Below are 19,281 nucleotides of genomic sequence, written 5' to 3' on the forward strand. Positions count from 1 at the left end.
GATGTAAAGAATATTTCAACAAATATATCACATTTTTTTTTTTTGCCGTAAGGTGACACAACCGAGCGTAAAGAAGAGCAAGAGATCCAGGAGAGATGGAGATTTATTTAAAGAAGGGATGGAGATTTATTTAAAGAAAAGCAGGAGATCCAGGAGAAATGGAGATTTATTTAAAGGAAGACTTTGCATTCAAAATTAACGTAAACGGACACATTCGGACAAACAAAACCTGTGAGAAAAAAAACAAAACAAAAAGAACACGCAGTGTTTCCTTTGTTCGCTGGAGATGATACTGTCGTGAACATCTTACACACTAACACCGCAGACACACACACAAGCAGACACACAGGCCTTCGGACGTGTGTGTGTGTGTCCCAGTGAGTGAGAGTGCTCCTCCATTGAAGAGTGTGTTGAAGAGAAGAAGACTGTTCAAGGCAACACTATTTACACAAACTCATAGAAAATGGTGGCTTCTGAAAACACTGGGGTCACAGAAACTATACTCTTCTACACCTTCAACTCTAAAACATCTACATCATACAAAAAAGACTGTAAACAGAAGTTTAAAGATTTACACATACGCACAGCTACAAAAAGAGGAAAAAAAACATAATTTAAAAATTAATAATCGCTGAAATGATCCACCACTAACATAAGGTGCATCACAAAATTCTGCTACCTGTACGAGAGAGAGAGAGAGAGAGAGAGAGAGACAGAGAGAGAGAGAGAGAAAGAAATGGTTTACTCAAACAAAACCTGACCTCTAGTGGCAAAAGATTGTAATTGCAAATGAGGTCCAATCTAAGGGCAGTCTATAGAGACCTTTCTCACTGCTTCAACAAGAGGCCTATAAAGAAAACGTCTATAAAAAAAATAAGCTGCGAGTCCTTCATTCAGCTGGGTAAATTATAAATCCCTCATGGTGGTCTACTTCCCAAGTAAGCCTAGTCCTAACAATGAAACGAAAATAATACATTGATCCGAGAGCAGAGTCCCTCGCTGGACAAATAAAAGCCCTCTCACTGAACACTGGTCGTGGGCGAGGTGTCAGTGCTTACTGTCCGACCTCTGATATTAGCCACAATAAGAGCTCAACACTTAATAATGAGGCTTCCTGCGAAAGGTAAATAATACTGCAGAGGTCGGGTCTCTCTAGGTCTATGACTGACCCTAGAAAACAAAGGAGGAGAACGAGGACGGGCTTTGACAAACACGGACGTACAGTAGAGAGAGTACAGTAAACAGAAGAGTCTAGCTTCTTGTCTGTTTGTTTGTTTGCACATGCAGTTTTACCCTGCTTTCACTGAGTCACCCGCCATTCAAGCACAGGAAGTGATGTCATTAACTGACCACAGGAAGTGATGTCATGAGATGCGAGTAACAGGCTAATGTGGAGTGTGACAAAGAGATGTCAGTTTATAATGGGGTTGTTATAATAATAATAATAATAATAATAATAATAACAATTTCTTCCTGGGATGACAGCTGACACTGAAAATTGCGGCACCAACAATTACACCAGAAACTCAACTGGAGGAAAACAAAAACTCATACAAACAGTTGCAGTACTGAAGTTTTTCATAGCAACATTTTTTTTCTTACTCCAGATATCGATATATTTTTTTTTTCAACTTGATGCATTTTCACGCATGTAAGAAAAACCAGGCAGGCTTTTAGAGTATATACTGCAATATGAGACATTGAAACACAGAGGAGAGAGAGAGAGAGAGAGAGAGAGAGAGAGATGGAGAAAGAGAGAGAAAGAGAGAGAGATAAAGAGATTGAGAAAGAGAGAGAGAGGGTGAGAAGAAGAAAGATGGAGAGGGGAAAAAGTGAGAGAGAATTTGAGAGGAAGAAAGTGTGAGGAAGAGAAAAGGAGAGAGGGAAATGGAATGGAGGGTGGGAGAAGGGAAAAAGAAAATGAGCGAGAGAAAGAGGGAAGGAAGATGGGGAGAGAGAGACAGAGAAAAGAGACATGGAGTTGACAGAAGAAAGAGGAGAGAGAGAGAAAAAGGTAGAGTGAGAAGTGAGAGAGAGAGAGATAGGGAAGAGAGAAAGAATGGCAGAGAGTATATTTACAGCACACTGAACTTTTTCTGTCAAGTAAAAACAATGCTATATAATCATATATATATATTTATATATTTATACATTTATACTGGGGTTCCATACAGTGACAACAGCACACACGCTGCTTTTGCATGATTGTATTGAGTGTATATGTGTGTGTATGTATGTGTGTGTGCGTGTGTGTGTGTGTGTGTGTGTGTGTGTCTGCCTGTCCGTCTGTGTGCGAGCTGCTATTGCCGAGTAGTGAGCTATTTTGCAGTGCTGTCTCATATGTAGTATATGTTGTTTGCTGTAGTAGGTGAGGGTGGGTGAGGAGGGGCTTTGCTTGCTTTGGTGTGTGTGTGTATGTGTGTGGGTGAGATGTTTGGGAAAAGCGAGTGAAGAAAAGGGACACGTGTGTTCGAAAACACAGAAATGTATTTTATGTACATGCAATGGCGGATACAGTACATCTCCCTGCATACTGTATATGGATATTAATGTATATGTATGAGTTCAGTCTAAGTTAATGAAGAGTAAGCTGTCATATTGCCTTTGTTGAACTTAAATCTGACGTGTGCTGGGGACGAGTACGCAAGCCGTGTATTAATGGGTGTATGTATGTATGTATGCATGTGTGTAGAAGTGAATCCTCTGTGTCAGTGCAAAACTCCCTTCTCGGTTCACCACAGACTGAAACTGTTCATTTGATTCGTTCTTCAGTTCCACATTTTCCTTTTTTCTTTTTCCTCGTCCTTCCCCCTCATCATCCTTGTGTTTTTTTCTTGTATACTTCCTCCAGGCCAAAAGGAACTGAAGCGAGGGAAGAAAGAAAGGATGGAGCGATGGCGGGATGTTTAGATATAGTACTCTTTCTTGTCCTCGGCGCCGGAGTGGCCGCCCTCAGCGTTGATGATGGCTGTGTCAGCGTCCGGCGCGTCGTCTGAACCCTTTGCTTCGTGGGTGAGGTATGTACCTGACAGAGAGAAAGGAAAAACGCATTAATTCTTTAACCCTTTAGTGGAGGGGTCTCAAACTCAAAATCTCTGGGGGCCACTAGCCAGGTGTTTTCAAAAAAATTAGGAGGGAAAAAAGTATGAATTTCAACTACATAAAGGTTTTCTTCTGTCGTTTTACCCAATGCTGAAGTAGCATAATCGGGAAAGTCTGGAAAGTTGGGTCAGTAGCGTTTTGGGCCAGTTACTGTGAGCTACTTTGCACCGACCAGCCACTTCATTAAAAAACAACTCTTTGTATCTGAATTCTTTGTCCATTTTATCAGCTCCACTTACCATAAAGGTGCACTTTGTAGTTCTACAATTACAGACTGTAGTCTGTCTGTTTCTCTGTATACTTTGTTAGCCCCCTTTTACCCTGTTCTTCAGTAATCAGGACCACCACAGAGCAGGTACTATTTGAGTAGTAGATTATTCTCAGCACTGCAGTGACACTGATGTGGTGGTGTGTTAGTGTGTGTTGTGCTGATGTAAGTGGTCAGAATACGCTGCCCACAGGACGCTGCCCACAGGACGCTGTTGGCTGGATGTTTTTGGTTAGTGGACTATTCTCAGTGCAGCAGTGACACTGAGGTGTTTAAAAACTCCAGCAGCACTGCTGTGCTTGATCCACTTAGACTAGCGCAAAACACACTAACACACCACCACCAGTGCTGTTAACGATCCACCACCCAAATAATACCTGCTCTGTGGTGGTCCTGACCACTGAAGAACAGGGTAAAGGGGGGGCTAACAAAGTATGAAGAGAAACAGATATCTGGTATGTGGAGTTGATAAAAACGTGTAGATACAAGGAGGTGTACTTAATGAAGTTGCCAGCTGGTGTATAAAATTACACATATAAGCAAGTAAATCACACGTATAGGCAAGTGTAAACACTCAGACAAACTATAACTGTTACATCCAAGTGTGATTTAAGGGTTTAAACAGCGACCCCTCTACCTCAAGTGGTGCAGCCCTGGTTTGCTGATTGTAGCTGAGTCTCGTACAGTGCATAGAGACTAGATGAAGCTGAAGTTAGCTTCTTGTTCTTATTTCCCATTCTACCTTAAAGATGTAGCACTTGCGTTCAGATGCCTGTATAGGTGCTAGCATTATTTAAGGTGGAACGGAAATTGGAAGAAGAAGCTAAGATCAGCCTTGAAAGATCAGCATATTACAATGTGCTGTGTGATCTGACAAAACAGGCAGAGCTCTACAGAGTTCATTACTTTTTTCATGCAATGGCAAGAACTGCAAGAAAACAAGGTGGCACTGAGAAAAAGCTACCTAAGGAGGATGAGGACATATCCGAGCTGGTGGGCAGTAAACAATGTTGACCTTAACTTGCTTAGCTGGCATTAGTTTGTAGCATATTGACTGTTGCAACTGTGTCACAAGTTAGTTTGCATGAAGGCAGTGCTGTGTGTGTATATATATATATCTGTAGCAGGAGAAATACAGTAAGTGGGATGTGTTGGTCTGCATCATGAAACTCGCAGTCTGAAAACAAGTCACACTCTTGACCTGGTTTTACCTACTGTTGTGACCTAAAATATGAGAAAAAAATTACACATACCTGCAGTTCCTGCTGAACGCAAGTGAAGCTATTGTGAGTAAAGTGTTCGCAAAAATGGGGATGGTTAACTCTGCCTTCACAGTGGATTCATTTGATTGACAATTCCATTCATTTCTTTCCTCTGTCACACTATTTACCACCATGTCACAAAAAAGGGCCCATAGTCTCTGGACCAAAAAACCAAAAAAACAAACAAAAAAAAAAACAGCATCTTGTTGGTAACACCTCTTTACTTTTTACAGTCCTCCAAGTTATAGGTATTAACCAGGTTAATGTGAGGTACAAACTTGAAAATACTAGACAGTTATTTTAAATAACATTGACTGAAATGCTGGACTACTTCTGGGGTAAGTGGAAAATACATTAAAATACACGTAAAATACATTTAAATCACACTGAACAGGTTGTAGGTATTAACTGGGCAAGTCTGCGGTACTATGGAGCACAAGATTTGCCAAAATGAAAAATAAATAAAATTCAAAATAAATGACTTAGTAAATTAATATATCAATTAGAATCGCAAAGAATAATGACAATAAATCTAAAAATAAATTTACATTTTTTTTAAATAAATAAAACCTTACATAAATTAATATGTTTGCATGTCTATTTAGTAATTTCCCCTTCTCACTAATTTTTGTATTTATTTTTTTATTTATATGTTTCTTTATTAATATTTTTTCTTTTGTTATTCATTTGTTTCTATAACTATTCATTTCTATATTTATTTATTTATTCATTGCTCTATTATTTATTTCTGTATTTCCTTGTCCTTATGCTAATAAAGGGCCAGTCAATCAATGATGTCACAACGTCTTAATATTCCTATTAGTTGATCGATATCAGATTCTGTAGATTGATTGTACATGTCTTGCTCTATCAGCGGTAACTAAGGACAAGACAGTACAATAATGTCTGCTTGCAGGCTGCAGACAGCCAGAGATCTGAGACTCTTGGCTGATCTGGCTGAAAATGCAGGTACGGATTGTTTACTCTTTCGGACAGTTTGTTCCATTTAGCTGCATTTGCTGATACAGAGGTCGACCCCGTAGTGTTCAGAACTTTGGAGGAGGTTCATCGTCTTTTTCTGCAAAATTCAGATCACACCCAGACATTTGGACGCCGTTCTCACATACTGCCTGTGGAAGCCATCAAATGTTATTTATCGGCGGGTTTGTCTCTCCGTGACATTGTACTTCTTTATGGAGTTGGTAAAAGAACAGTTTAATCAAATGAATTAATGAAAACATAAATAAATAAATTAATACATGAATCAATACATAAAGCAAAGAATTAGATATGGAAAAAATATAAAAATGGCAATAATAAAACAAAATAAATAATACAGAAATAAATAAATTGAGAAATATATAACTGCAGAAAAAGGAAATATGTATATGATTACAATCCAAATAAGCAATATATACTTTATTTAGTTATATTTATTTATTGATCAATTTACTGAGCCATTTATTTTTACATTTTATTTATTTTTCATTTTGGCAAATCTGGTCCTCCATACAGTACAGCCACCACAGTACTGTGTAATTACTGTGAGTAAAATAATGATAAGTACCTAGGGAGACTAACTAAAGTACACTGAAATGACTAAGAGCTTCTAACTATTAAGTTGATAAAGAACATAGCAAAATATTCAGAGTAATAAGATGGTCAGTACAAACATACTACACTTAAGTTCAATGTAATGTCCCATGTTCAACTCTTGTCCACAATAGCCATAAAGTGTTTTGGTAGTCCCTCAGTTTTTGTGCTAGGCATTTAGTATTCTTCAACGGTGATGCAGTAAATGCCTATGATTTACAAAACCATAAGGGAACAATATCTTCGTAGGTGAAGGAGCAAGTCAACATTTACAAATGTTTTTTACCATGTTTACATGCTATTTTACATTACATTACATATTGAACAATGCCCTAGGTAATTTGATAACAGAGTCTGATAATATTATATTATATTATTTTGATTATATTACCCAGTGACTGCACAGTGGAAAGCAAAGCACAACACTATCGTTATCCAAGTAAAACAGTTCTGTTCAAATATATGTGCTTTTGCCACTGTTCTTCTATGAGGCACGGCAACATTCGAAAAGCAGAATGAAAGTTTCATACACTGAGCTGCAGACATGAATCATGCAAACACTACTTGCCACCTGATGGGCTGAATGCATCGTGTTGGCTGAAGTTGATGCATGTACAGTGTGTGTGCGTGTGCATGTGTGTATGCTTAAGAGATCCACATATCCTAGCTAGGACATATTTTCTAGATCTTTTCTATGCAAAATTATTCATGTTAAAGAAACATATTTTATTTGTAAAACAAAAAAGTGCCACAGTAATTCATTTTCAGGTCTTACTCTTTGCTCTAGCACCACCCTTTATTCCCCAATGGTGTAGCATTAAAATTTGTCTTATGATAAATCTAGGATGCAGGTTAGAGTAGCCTAGATTCATTGAGCCACCATTGTGGAATCGTTCCTACTTTTTGAGGGTCGTTGTTTTTTGACATGTCTAGTCATTATTTATTTTCCTTAGTTCTTAGTTTCCTTCGTTTCCTTGAGTAACATGATGAAGTGCCTGCGCATATGTGCTGCCAGACGGTGATGTGCCTTATTAATGAACTGGTTTGCCCGAGAGATGCTATAAATAAACAAACATTCGTCTACCTCACAACTGTTACACAGGGATTCGTGTGTTTGGTAAAAGATTCCCCAGGTGACAACTAGTTGGTTGTAACACAACCACAATGTGGGCCGTGCCTGATAGAACAGAGTGCATTGGAGAGAGTCTGGTTAGATTTATGCTCAGGAACTACTGATTAGGTTTAGGCTTGAAAAAGACCTTTAACTTTGCAGTTAGCTTAAAGCGATAGCTCAGAGACAAAGAAGGAAAGGAAATACTTGAATAAATACTTGATTATTACATGTGATAACAGGTTATAACATAATGAGTGCAGATGTACTGCATGATTACATACACAGTTAAGCAATGAACATCATACTGTGCTCTGTATAAAAAGCTGAGCAGGCCCAGTTTACCTCAAATCTGAATCAAGTGACTTTGAAAGAAGTTATTATTGGGGCACAGATGGCAGAAGCTTCAGTCACAAAGACAACTGGCTAGAATTTTAATAGGAACAGTGACTAAAGTGACACCTGCATTTAGATCTATGGGAAAGACATCAGAAAATATGATTGGAAATTGTGGTTGAATGTGCACATTCAGTGACTGTGATGCTCAATTAGTGTGATACGTAAAGAAAAAACAGAAGAGCAGCTGTTCCTCAGGTTAGGTTGGTTTCAGATCCAATTAAACAGGACTGATTATGTTCTCTGTGTAAAGAAACATATAACTGGTCAGTGCTCTTTATGAACTGACTGGCTGAATAGCATGTTGTAATGTTCTATATCATGATAACGATATATATTGTCACACTACCCAGCCCTATGGTACAGTTCTCAAGTGTTTGAGCAGCTCCAGAGGGTCTGTTATGCTGTAAAGGCAGCTTGCGGGCATGGTTTGGGTCCATTTGTCCACTTAGAGGGAAGGGTCACTGCAAATCAATAAAGTTATTCCAACTGATCACCTTTATCCTTTGAGGAAACCTTTCTATGCTGATGGAAGTGGTCCCTTCTAGGCCGATAGTGCCCCTATCAAGAGGGCACGAGGGGTCACTGAATGGGTTAATGAGTATGAAAAGGATGTAAGTCATATGCTATGACCAAATTACCAAATCACTGAATCTCTGTCTCCAGTCTGTAAGTATGCTTATGTGTGTACTGACTTATGAGGGCATGTTTTTTTAGTCTGATGCACACATGTTTACCGCTGAGTCTCTTGTGTTATTTGTGTTTGTTTGTTTACCTTTGTTTCTGATGCGGTACTCGTGTCTGTGCATGTGTGTGCGTTTGTTTACCTTTGTGTCTGATGAGGTATCTGCCGAGGACAATGAGGAGGCAGAGAATGATGAAGACGATGACGGCCACCACTCCACCAACCACAGCGTGGTCTACTCCTAAAGAAACGGACATAGCTGTGGGATCTGAGAAAGAGAGAGAGAGAGAGAGAGAGAGAGAGAGAGAGAGTGAGAGGAATGGGAACAAAAGGTGGATCGATGGAGAAAGAGAAGAAGAAGAGAGAGAATAAGGGCAGAAGACAGAAAGAGAGAGAAAGTAGGACAAAACATTATTTAGTGTCTGACTGAAAGCAGATAATCTGGTTAACACTGTAGAAGCAGGCAAGATCAAAGAAGTTTTTTTTTATATATAATCAATTTTAATTATAATTCAAATGATACATCATTATAACTGCATTTATAATAATGTATGATATGCATTAAAAGGGCATGCAATTTTGAATATAATGATTTATAAAAAGGAAAGTTCCAGTTCTAAAATCTGATTGGCTGAATTGTATTTGAAACTGTTTTATAAAGTAATAAGCCATAAGAGGCCATGTGTGCTTTTTCCACAGGTAAGGGTGTTATTAGGCATGATACAAAGCAGAGTTAATGCCTTTTATTTGTGATAAAATCTCTGTAATGCTCTGCCTCAATTGACTAATTGCTTTAATAAAACGGCAAAAAAACCCCACCGCCAAGACATGTAGTTTCATTAGAGTATATTATTGTTGCTAATCAACCATGGACTGCTGAAAGAGGACAATGTTTCATGGTTCCTGCTAAAAAAAAACAGTGATTCATACAAAAAGAGCGTACAGTAATAAAGCGAAGAACAGTAAGTAATTATTTATTAATATTGGTATATTTAAGCTTATTGTGACTTGTCTCTGTTTTAGAAAAGCAATTAGTCATGGTTGTTTACCACAGTTTAGGAGCGCTGTTAAAACGTGGCTTATTGCCTTTGCTTTCGTGATTGTGAGATCACTGTAGATTCTTATTATTTAATCTCAACAAAGTTAATGAGATACAAACAAGCAGGTAGGTGAAGAAGAAAAGGAGCTGACACAGAGACAAACAATACCAGCAGTGGTCTCCTGAAATCACCTGCTTTGATTCAACGTGCTTTGTATAGTTTTATATAGTTTTTGTTTTACTTATCACACCAGCTGTCAGATTACTGCATCAGCGTCTGCATCCTTGCGTACCGAATTAAAACACTTTTATTTGCTTGCCACACTTGCAGCAATCAGGAATAATCACAAATCTTCTTATCTTTCTGAACATGATCTCACAGATCTCCGTACAGCTGTCTTACTTACCAAATCAAACGAAGTGAAGAAGCATATACAGCAGTCGAACACGAACACGTTTTAAAAGGCAGCTCAATGTATAATTAATTCTTTACTTCTTTGTTTTTTTAGTTTGTTAGTTCTATATTTGTGTTTTATTATGAAAAGTTGGGATGTTTTGATGAAATCCAGTACTTTTATCTCTTCATTGTTACTTATTGGTTGTACTAATCACTCCACTTTGTGTATTTCATGAGTTTCGTCATAAACACAGCCATTGTTTTAATATATGCTGGATTTGTTTATGGCTGCAAAGGCACTCTGAGCTGCAATTCAGTATGCCCTATAAATAAAAGCTTCATACCATTAAAGCATTATGGAGTTCTTTTCAAGGTTAGCATGTATATTGGATTTTTGTTTATTTGTTTCAAGCATGCATGCACTCTATTTTAGATTTTTTTCTTTTTTTCCCTCTCTCTTTCTCTCTCTCTCTCTCTATCCGCGGCATGGATTCTCCTGCTTTTTGATCATCTCGCCTTTGCGAGCTTCCACTGAAATGTTGAGACAGATGTTTCAGCGAGTTTGAAATATATGAATAGTTTATCAAAAACTTCTTTCATTTTGCCTGGACACGGAGGGAGGGGGGAATAGATCACATTTCATAACCACACACCACTCGTTCTCATTCTCTCTCTCTTTATAATCACAGCGTGGATCTCAGAGCTACTTCATCGGGACCAGACAGAACGGTCGAGAACGAAAAAGAGAGAAACAGAGGAAAACGAAAGATGAAAAGGGGAGAAGACAAAGGAGTGAACAGAGTGAGCGCGGCATGACATGACAAGAAGCCCTGAGAGAGAAAGAGAGAGAGAGAAAGATAGAGAGAGAGAGAGGGAGACAGACAGACAGACAAGGGAGCTGGAGAACAAAGGAACAGCTACTGTACTTGACACAGCAGGGAAATCCCGAGGGTCAGAAAGTGTACCTCTGCGCAAAGTGTGTCTTTACAAATCAGATTAAGTTTTCCAACCTCACACGGCAGGTTCGTTTTGATCAGTTCGTAGTATTTTTCTCAACCAGTGCTGCCCTGCAGCGAGACCAAGCCCAAAAATTGAGATATTACTGGTTTTTCTTTTCCAGTTCCACATGGTTTAAAATCTATAATGGTCTGAAATGCAAGTAATATTTTAAAAACAGAATATCAGACCAATTTTGTGCATTTTAGCAAAGTAATAATTTAATTTCAAAATAAATCTAATATATTAGTGGTGAGCCACTGTAAGGCTGGTTCATGCTGCGCATTTAAAGCGTTAAATATGATCAAACTGATATAACCAACCATACAATATCCTATTTAAAGCATTCTACTGTGTTTGGATGAGAACACCTCAGTGGTAACCCCTTTTCTCAGTACCCATAAAATGCAACTTCCATCTGTGTTGGAGCTCCTTCAGTTGAACTATGCATTTTCCTTCACTAATGTTGATGGAATACATTTTGATGGTAATGTGTCTGACTCACAAAACTGTAAGTAAACTGGATTTTCATCTTTGTAGATGAGCAAGCAGGTCAGCATTTATAAAAAAATGATGTTTTTAAGGTGTTTAAGTGGTATATTTTAGTGTGGCAGTTTTTTTTAATATCACATATACACATTTTTTAATATCAACAAAAGCTGTCTGTTTTACCTTGACACAGGGGTGTTTCTGGAGAGGTATGAATTGTTTTCTTAGTAGGAGGGTTCTCACCCCTCCCTTTTCACCCCTAATTGCTCACTAGCAGCTCAACACAGAATGACAACATTTCACACACAGAGATCCAAACAGTGAGTGCATTTACACGCATTTAATAATCAGATAACTGCAGAAATTCCGATTTTGTCAGTAATCTGATCAACGCGTTTACATGCACTTGAGTAATCAGTTGATGGGAAACACTGGGTCTACATGAGTCGGGCAGTAATTAGATTTCTGCTTTGCAACTGGCCAATAAACTCACAGAAAAAGATGTGTCATAATCGTAATGTAAATACATCGCACCACTTTATCTGAAAATATGAACATGCATCGTCTAGAAGATGAAGAATATTCAAATCCTTCATTTCATCAAGCATGTAGTTGGTTTCAGCGTCACTTCAAATGTGTTTTGCTGCCATCTCGCGGCAATTGTTTGTTTATTTCTGATACTGCCATCAGTTTCTGCACATGCGCAGACTAAGAAATCTGAAAGAAATCTGAGTAAGAGTATACATGCACTGAAATCCGATTACTGAGCTAAAGTCCAGCTCTCTTTATCAGATTTCTTAAATGGATTTCTAGACCTTACTCCAATCTAAGAAATCGGAGTACGCTGTTTACATGACCATTCGAATACCCAAATAACTGCAGGAATTCGATTATGATCGGATTATTGAGTACATGTAAACGCACTGAGCGTCCTAGTTAATCTGATATAAGAGTTATGTGGAATTTTTTTTATTTGATTTTATTGATTCCACCAGAATGGCCACTAGAGGGCATGCAAAAAGAGGCTACTGCAGAAGATGACAAGAGAATGAATGAGAAAGAACTTTCTGTACTTTTCACCCACGATGTTCTCATTTCTAGGATTCTGTATATCTCTGACTTAATTAGCAGACCAACTGATGTTTAACTGACCTTTAATATTACTAAATAGTCACTAAATTGGGCTGAATGATTTGTAGAAAATATCTAATTGTGATTTTTGTGACTGCAGTTTAAATTGTGGTTATTTTCTAAAAATTAAGGTCCCCAGGCCTGTTACTTTTTGGACAAAAAGACCAGAATATACTTTTTTTCTGACCTGAGGCTTAAACACAGAACATAGTACACCAGACTGCCATTTAGTCTATTGCAATAACAAAATGAATCATGAAAATAATAAAATATTCATATTCATATTGTTAACCTCTATACACGTGCTGGGTTGCTTTTGTTTGGCCTAACTAATTACAGGCAGATCATAAGCTCCATGCTTATAAAGCTTAAGACAATGGCGTCTTATTTTCTTGTTCTATGTGTATCCAGAGTAAGAACTGTTCTAGTTTTATTTCTCCATGCTGATTGTTCAAGGATTTTAGCTACAATAATATACACGCATGGTGACTACTGACCAGTATTACTAGACTGAGTGTTTTCTTGCCAAATTCTTGTTGTACTGGGTGGGGAAAAAGTGCTTTGGAGGGTAAACAGAATTTGGGCTGCGTTGTCATAATTTATGTAAGTTTTAAAGCTGATAATATTAAAAGACTGCTTTGCTGAATAATGCGGCTGAAATCTGAAAAGGCTTCTCTCTACATCCAATCTGTCATCAAAACTTTGAGTGACACATTTTTTTCATTCCTGTTGGAAGAAGCCCTCAAAGCCAAGACATGGCATGGATTATCCAGTTCACTTGGCATGACTGACTGTACATAGCACTGCGATAGTCTGCAAATTCAGAATGGCTTGGGGTCTGTTCAGTGTTTTGTTCAGGGGTCTGTTCAAAGATAAGCAAAATTTAAAAATGCATATGAGAAATAGTTGTTTCTTTGCAAAATTATTATAGTAACTTATTTGCCTTATTGCATGGGATCATGGGGCTGTATACAAGCTATTTAAATGTAAAAATGTTAATAGTTTAAAACCACTGATGAGCTAATACTACAAAAGCAAATATGTGCAAGTAATGAGAGAAGGATACACATATAAACCAAGTAATCGAAATAGCCTTTTTTTTTACTTTATTCAACTTACTTGTTGTTGAGGAGATGATGCTTGATAGGAAGGCAAAAATTCAGAACACAGCTTTTGGTTTTTTGTTCCAGTGACTATATACAAAAATTTGTTAGTGACATTTTTGGGCATTTTTAAAACTCATTGTTATTTGGAACATTTTTTTTTTGTTAGAAGCTATGGAAGCAACCCTGCTACAGACATTCCCACTGTTTGTCACTGCCCCAGCATAAAAGACTGCTCTAGCATGAACACTGGAATGACTGGTAGGGGGCCTGTAGGAGTGACCTGCATAAACCAAAGAACCTGAGCTAGCTAGCTCATGAATTACAGTTTTACTTTTATTTTGTTCTGTTAGAAAATTTCTACCTAGCCTGTTCTAGCCAGCTAGCTTTCAGACAGCAAATGTGAAACAACAAGCCCTGCGTATATGTCAACTGGTGCCGTGACCCAGATTTGGTGCATCTCAATATGGCACCGAACCCCAGGATCTGATGCATCTCCACAGGATCCGGTACATCTTTTCACTCAATGAATTTCCCTGTGATAGCAGATGGATCTAGCGGTTCTGGCGAATCCTCCCTTTTGGTTGCTGCAAAATGAGTGAGTGATTTCTAGACAAAGAACTTGCTGCCTAAAAGATGGAAGAGGACCAGTTTATGTGTACTTTTTAAGCTATTTTTGGTTGGAGCCCCTGTTATTTTTAGAACCTATGTTACCAAAGGTCATGGACACAAGTGTGCCAGCTAATGTACTGTAACGGCAGTCAAAATAAGAGTCGATTGAAGCCATGACTCCGAACCGAGATCACCCTTTTTTGAGGAATCAGGCAGATATAGCCATAGCCCAACACACAAAACCCACACAGCTACACCTACACCCCAGCACAGAACATTCCAATAAACACATACACATAACTTAAACTAACCAACATAAACAACATAAACAGGACCCCTTAATTAACTAGGGCGTGTGCCTCCCTGCATTCCAGCTCCTGGTTGGCTGAGTGCCCTGTAGCCATAGCCACTGCCCCATCCTTAAAATTCCAACACAGTCCAGACAAAGTCCCTGGGGTACGCTGCCACCCTGCAGTCTATCCAGAGCACGGGCTCCAAACTGCATCTCTGTGGGAGTTCTGTCCACTGGACAAGGGACAAGTCTGCTGCTATCGGGGACGTTGATAGCAGCACCGCTCTTCTCCACTGCCTTCCGCTTTCTCCATTGTCTGTCGTGCCAACAATGCTAGTGAGGCTGTTGTCAGCGTGTCCCGTCTCCAAGCCTAGCATTTCCTTCCTGAGATCGAGCCCGGGCCCCAGCCACTGTCAGGAAATCCAAGCTGAGAAAGCAAGCCTCCCATATGGATGTGAGCCAAAACTCACATACTCAACCCAGACCCTCCAATGAGACCATTTCTCCCCACCACATCGACTTGGCTGCCGGTGACTGACCTGAGCTGAGGTGGTGGATGCCTCCCATCCGTCTGATGTGCCTCTCTCAGTGTGCTGGACATAGCAGAGAAACTGATGAGCTCGTGTCAACAAGCACGGTGAGCCATCTGTCATTAACGCTGCACTGCACCCACAGCCCGCATAGGCAGCCAGGCTTCCCGGGAGGCTTCCGTTTCTCCGCCAGCTTAGGCTCACGGCATTGCTTGGCATGGTGTCCCCTCTTACTGCAATGCCAGCATACCAGTTGCCATGTCACTGCTCGCTTGGGGGCCATGCGGCACGCCGCCTCAGCCTCAAGCTCCTCCACTGTCATGCTGTGTTGCTGCTTACCTGGGGCTGTGCAGCTTGCTGACTCCGCTGCAAGCTTCTTGCCCATGTTGCACTGTGTTGCTTGCCTTGCTGTCTCCTTGCTCCTTGCTGAGGTCAAGCTTTGCCATCATTGCCTCAGCAATGGCTAATTGAAGACCAGCCGGTTTGATGAGCAGCACCAGCAGCTCCTCCTGCAAAACCCAGTTGAGCACCAGGTGAGCCTGCTGAATCATCATGCATAGCTCCACTGCTAATCCGCTAATCCACTCTCCCTCTCACCTCTGTCTCTCCAGGAGCAGCTTCCTGACTGACAGCGCTGCAGGTTCTTCCTCGCATGACCAAAGCTGGGCTCCGCCGCCACATGCAGGTTCCTTCTCGTTGGGGTTCCAGCTGGGCACTGCAGCTGCTCACCAGTTTCTCCTCAGCAGACTCCAGCCAAGCTCCACCAGGTTGCTTTCGGTTTCATTCTCTTCAGCTTCTCTTCTTCTTTTCCACTGTTAGTTCTTAGGTTCGAAGTAGCAACATTCTTTTCCTGACTGCTGAAAAGCGCTTTACCACTTCCAATCGCCAAGGAAACAATGGTCAAAAGAAGAATCGATTGAAGCCATAATCCTGAACAGCTCTTCAATAAGCAATTGTCAGAAACCAACACATAATGATACACAAACTCCCAGGGGAGGTCACCTTCAGCCGCAGGCTTCCCGCTATTGGTGACCCCTCCTCACACACAAACAACCCCCACTAAACCCGCTCCCTGACACAACAAAAAAACCTAGGACACACATATATATAGCCCAACCCAACAAACAACATTAAACAACAAAAACAGTCCCTTTGTTGAAGGGTGCGCGCTGCCATGAGCCTTTGCATGTGGCCATCTGCCTAGTCACACCTCCAGAGTCTGAGGCACCAGCATCAGCCAGCAGCAGACCAGGGTTCTTCAGCCCAGGGTTTGCAGAGGACAGAACTCTGAAAACTGGGATTTGCAGAAGACAGTGCATGTCAGACCAGCATGGGTTCTGGGGTAGAACTCGCAGACAAGAGCATGACAGAGCAGCAGTCAAACACAGACTGGGCCATAGCTGATGTCACAATTGAGTAGAGAACTACATCACTGCATCTGGTCTCCTGACTCACAAACTCAGAAAGAGGTTTATGTTACTAGCAACCTAGCTAGCTGTCAAGATAAGTCTACCCGAACGTTAGCTACTACTATCAGTGTCAATAATTACTGTTAACTATTTAGTAAGTGTAATTTTCCTGAGTCTGGGTTTCTCTCAGTGTTTTCGCCCGGGAGATTTTCTTGTCACTGTTTGCCACCAGTGTTCCTCATTAAGGGTCTAGGCTCATATTTCAGTGAAACTGCTTTATGACAGAAAAAAAGCACTCCACAAATAAAACGTAATTGAATTGAATGAGTGAATGAGTGGGTGCCCCATGTCCCTACACTGCTCCCACTGAATGAGAATTGCTTTACTGAATTATTAAAGGCCAATTTTGAAACGATTCTGTTAGCTCATAGCCAACAGCGATTCATCTAATTCCAATTACGGCTCATTTAGGAGTCCAATAGCAATAATAGCATGGCAAATTTTGCTGTGATAATATATAGCCAGTCATTAAAAGAGTACATGCAAAAATGATAACACTACAACTAATGAACAAAAGATAGCATATGTCAGTTAGCATCGTGCAACTGTTAGTGTTTATTCATTGCCAGCTTTATTTGCTAAGTTTGACAGCATGTTTAAAACCAGTCATGAAGGAATTTGTTTCAGTTCTGCTTCAAATAATTATATCTTAACCACTAAATTCTGCATATTTTGAAAAATCAGTTGAACTCTCCTTTAATATAAACAACACATTACCTTTAAAATTCTGCATCAGTTACAAAGTGCCTCAACTACAAATTTTACCTTAAATTAGAACAAAACACCAAATCGAGAACACATTTATGTTATATTCTCCTTTCAGATTGATTTTAGACATCTAAAAGAAATCTTGCACTTATGATTACTGTGTAAAAACAACCCATTTCTAGCTACAGAAAGAGGCTTGATTGTTAGTCTGTTCAGTGAGCATTATCTAGGTCAGTCTTTCCCAGTCCTGGTGCGCCTGCAGTGCAAATTGTAGTGTTTTCCCTGCTCAGACTCAGGAAGGATTTGTTAATTAGCCAATGATTTGAGTCAGGTGTGCTGGAATAAAGAATACACTAAAAGACCAGCATTTGGAGACACTTATCTCGCCATACAACCTCTCCTAAAAGATGCCTTTGAAATTCTTATGTTTTACGTTCTAATATAAGAATAAACATTGAGTAATATTAGCCTGGAGCCTTTCTGAGTAATAGTGGCCTTTATGTGAGGTAAACATTTGAAAGTGCAGGCGATGTGTTCATTTCTCATGAGCCAATGTGTGCGTTTGACCCTGGACCGGAAAATAAGCACTTTCAGCTTGCAGGCACGTATTTGGAGAGAAATCAAGGTGTCCTGGAGGACACCTAAGCAAAAAAGGCAGACCTTTGTACCTGTTATATATCTACAAAGAGCTGATCTTTACACTCAAACACCTAATGCCTGATTCATCTTTGAGGAAGGTTTGCATTAGGCTGCCTTACTACTATGTTGTATATTAAATATGCTACATGTTTTGTTGATTTTCAAAGTGAAAACAAGTTACAACATCCAAACTTAAAATGCAGGTTTTTTCTGCTAATTTTAGTGCATATTTTATTTGCTAAGTTTATCAGACTGAAAAAAATAAAACAAAAAATGTGCCATAACTTTACACAGTGCACATTATGTGATTTATTTCTTTTTGCAATACATTAAAGTCAGTGATTTCAAATTTTTGGATGCTGTGTGGCCTGGTGAGCAGCAACTTTAAGAAAGATTAATAGACTAACAAAATTAACAGACTAACAAAACACTAATGATGTGTAATAATGGGAATAACAGAATATTATATTACATTATACATACTCTAAACCGCTTATCCTTCGGGGTTGGGGTGCTGGAGCCATTTGAAAGTGCAGGCTATCCCAGCTGTCACTGGGCGGAAGGCAGGATACACCCTGGACAGGTCGCCAGTCCATCGCAGAGCAGACAGACAGACAGACATACACATTCCTAGGGGCAATTTTGTGTGTCCAATTAGCTTAACTGCATATTTTTGGACTGTGGGAGGAAACCCACGCAGACACGGGGAGAACATGCAAACTCCACACAGAAATGACCCTGGTCACACGGGCGGGAATCGAACCCAGGCCATTCTCGCTGTGAGGCAACAGCGCTACCCACTGCACCACCATGCCGCCCTATGTAACGTAACGTAATATAATATAATATAATATAATATAATATAATATAATATAATATAATATAATATAATATAATATAATATAATATGATATAATATAATATAATATAATATAATATAATATAATGATGCTATATAGAACCTTTTCAAAAGGGTTATATATAGAACGATCTGTAGCACATTCCATTTAACCATTTAACGCTGCAAAGAACCCTTTAATCACACATAGGCTTCTTGGAGTGTTCATGGTTCTATATAGAACCATTTTATTTACTAGAGAACCCTTCAAGAACCATCATTTTTCAGAGTGTAGTGAAACTAAATAGTTTCTGTTCCTATTATTAAGTGTATATTTTCTACAGGCGCGTTGAGTCCAGACAGACAGTTGTTTTTTTGTAGTCAGTTCTGTTGCAAAAGTCATAAATAAAGGCTGAGACTGAGATTCTGCCACTTACTCTTCAGCCCGAGAGAATATTTCACATCAGTCAGTTTCAGTTAGCCTATCCTCGGAGAATGACAACTTATGCTTGACTCACAGTCCTGCGCTTTGAAAAATGTTTTCAAAATTAAATTCTGAAGCCCCTCTGGCAGAAAGACAGACAGAAAAAAAGGTGTGGGAAAGGAGCCAAAGGAGAAACA

At 39.5% G+C, this 19,281-nt stretch overlaps 1 protein-coding gene across 4 annotated transcripts in view; it reads right to left on the reverse strand.

The window, feature by feature from the left end:
• Positions 1-1,948: 1,948 nt before the first annotated feature.
• Positions 1,949-19,281, reverse strand: part of cadm3 (cell adhesion molecule 3) — a 154,582-nt gene continuing 137,249 nt past the window's right edge. For 2 of the 4 annotated variants that reach the window (XM_036563630.1, XM_036563629.1), the window contains 2 exons: positions 8,560-8,685; positions 1,952-3,025 (listed from right to left, as the gene is read on the reverse strand). In XM_036563630.1, the coding sequence (XP_036419523.1) occupies positions 2,907-3,025; positions 8,560-8,685 (245 nt within the window). In that variant the 3' untranslated portion in view covers positions 1,952-2,906. Of the gene's footprint in view, positions 3,026-8,559; positions 8,686-19,281 lie in introns of all 4 variants that reach the window. The other 2 variants (XM_036563627.1, XM_036563628.1) reach the window with 2 other exon arrangements.

Source organism: Colossoma macropomum, unplaced genomic scaffold (genome assembly GCF_904425465.1).
Source record: "Colossoma macropomum unplaced genomic scaffold, Colossoma_macropomum, whole genome shotgun sequence".
NCBI classification, from domain to species: domain Eukaryota; kingdom Metazoa; phylum Chordata; class Actinopteri; order Characiformes; family Serrasalmidae; genus Colossoma; species Colossoma macropomum.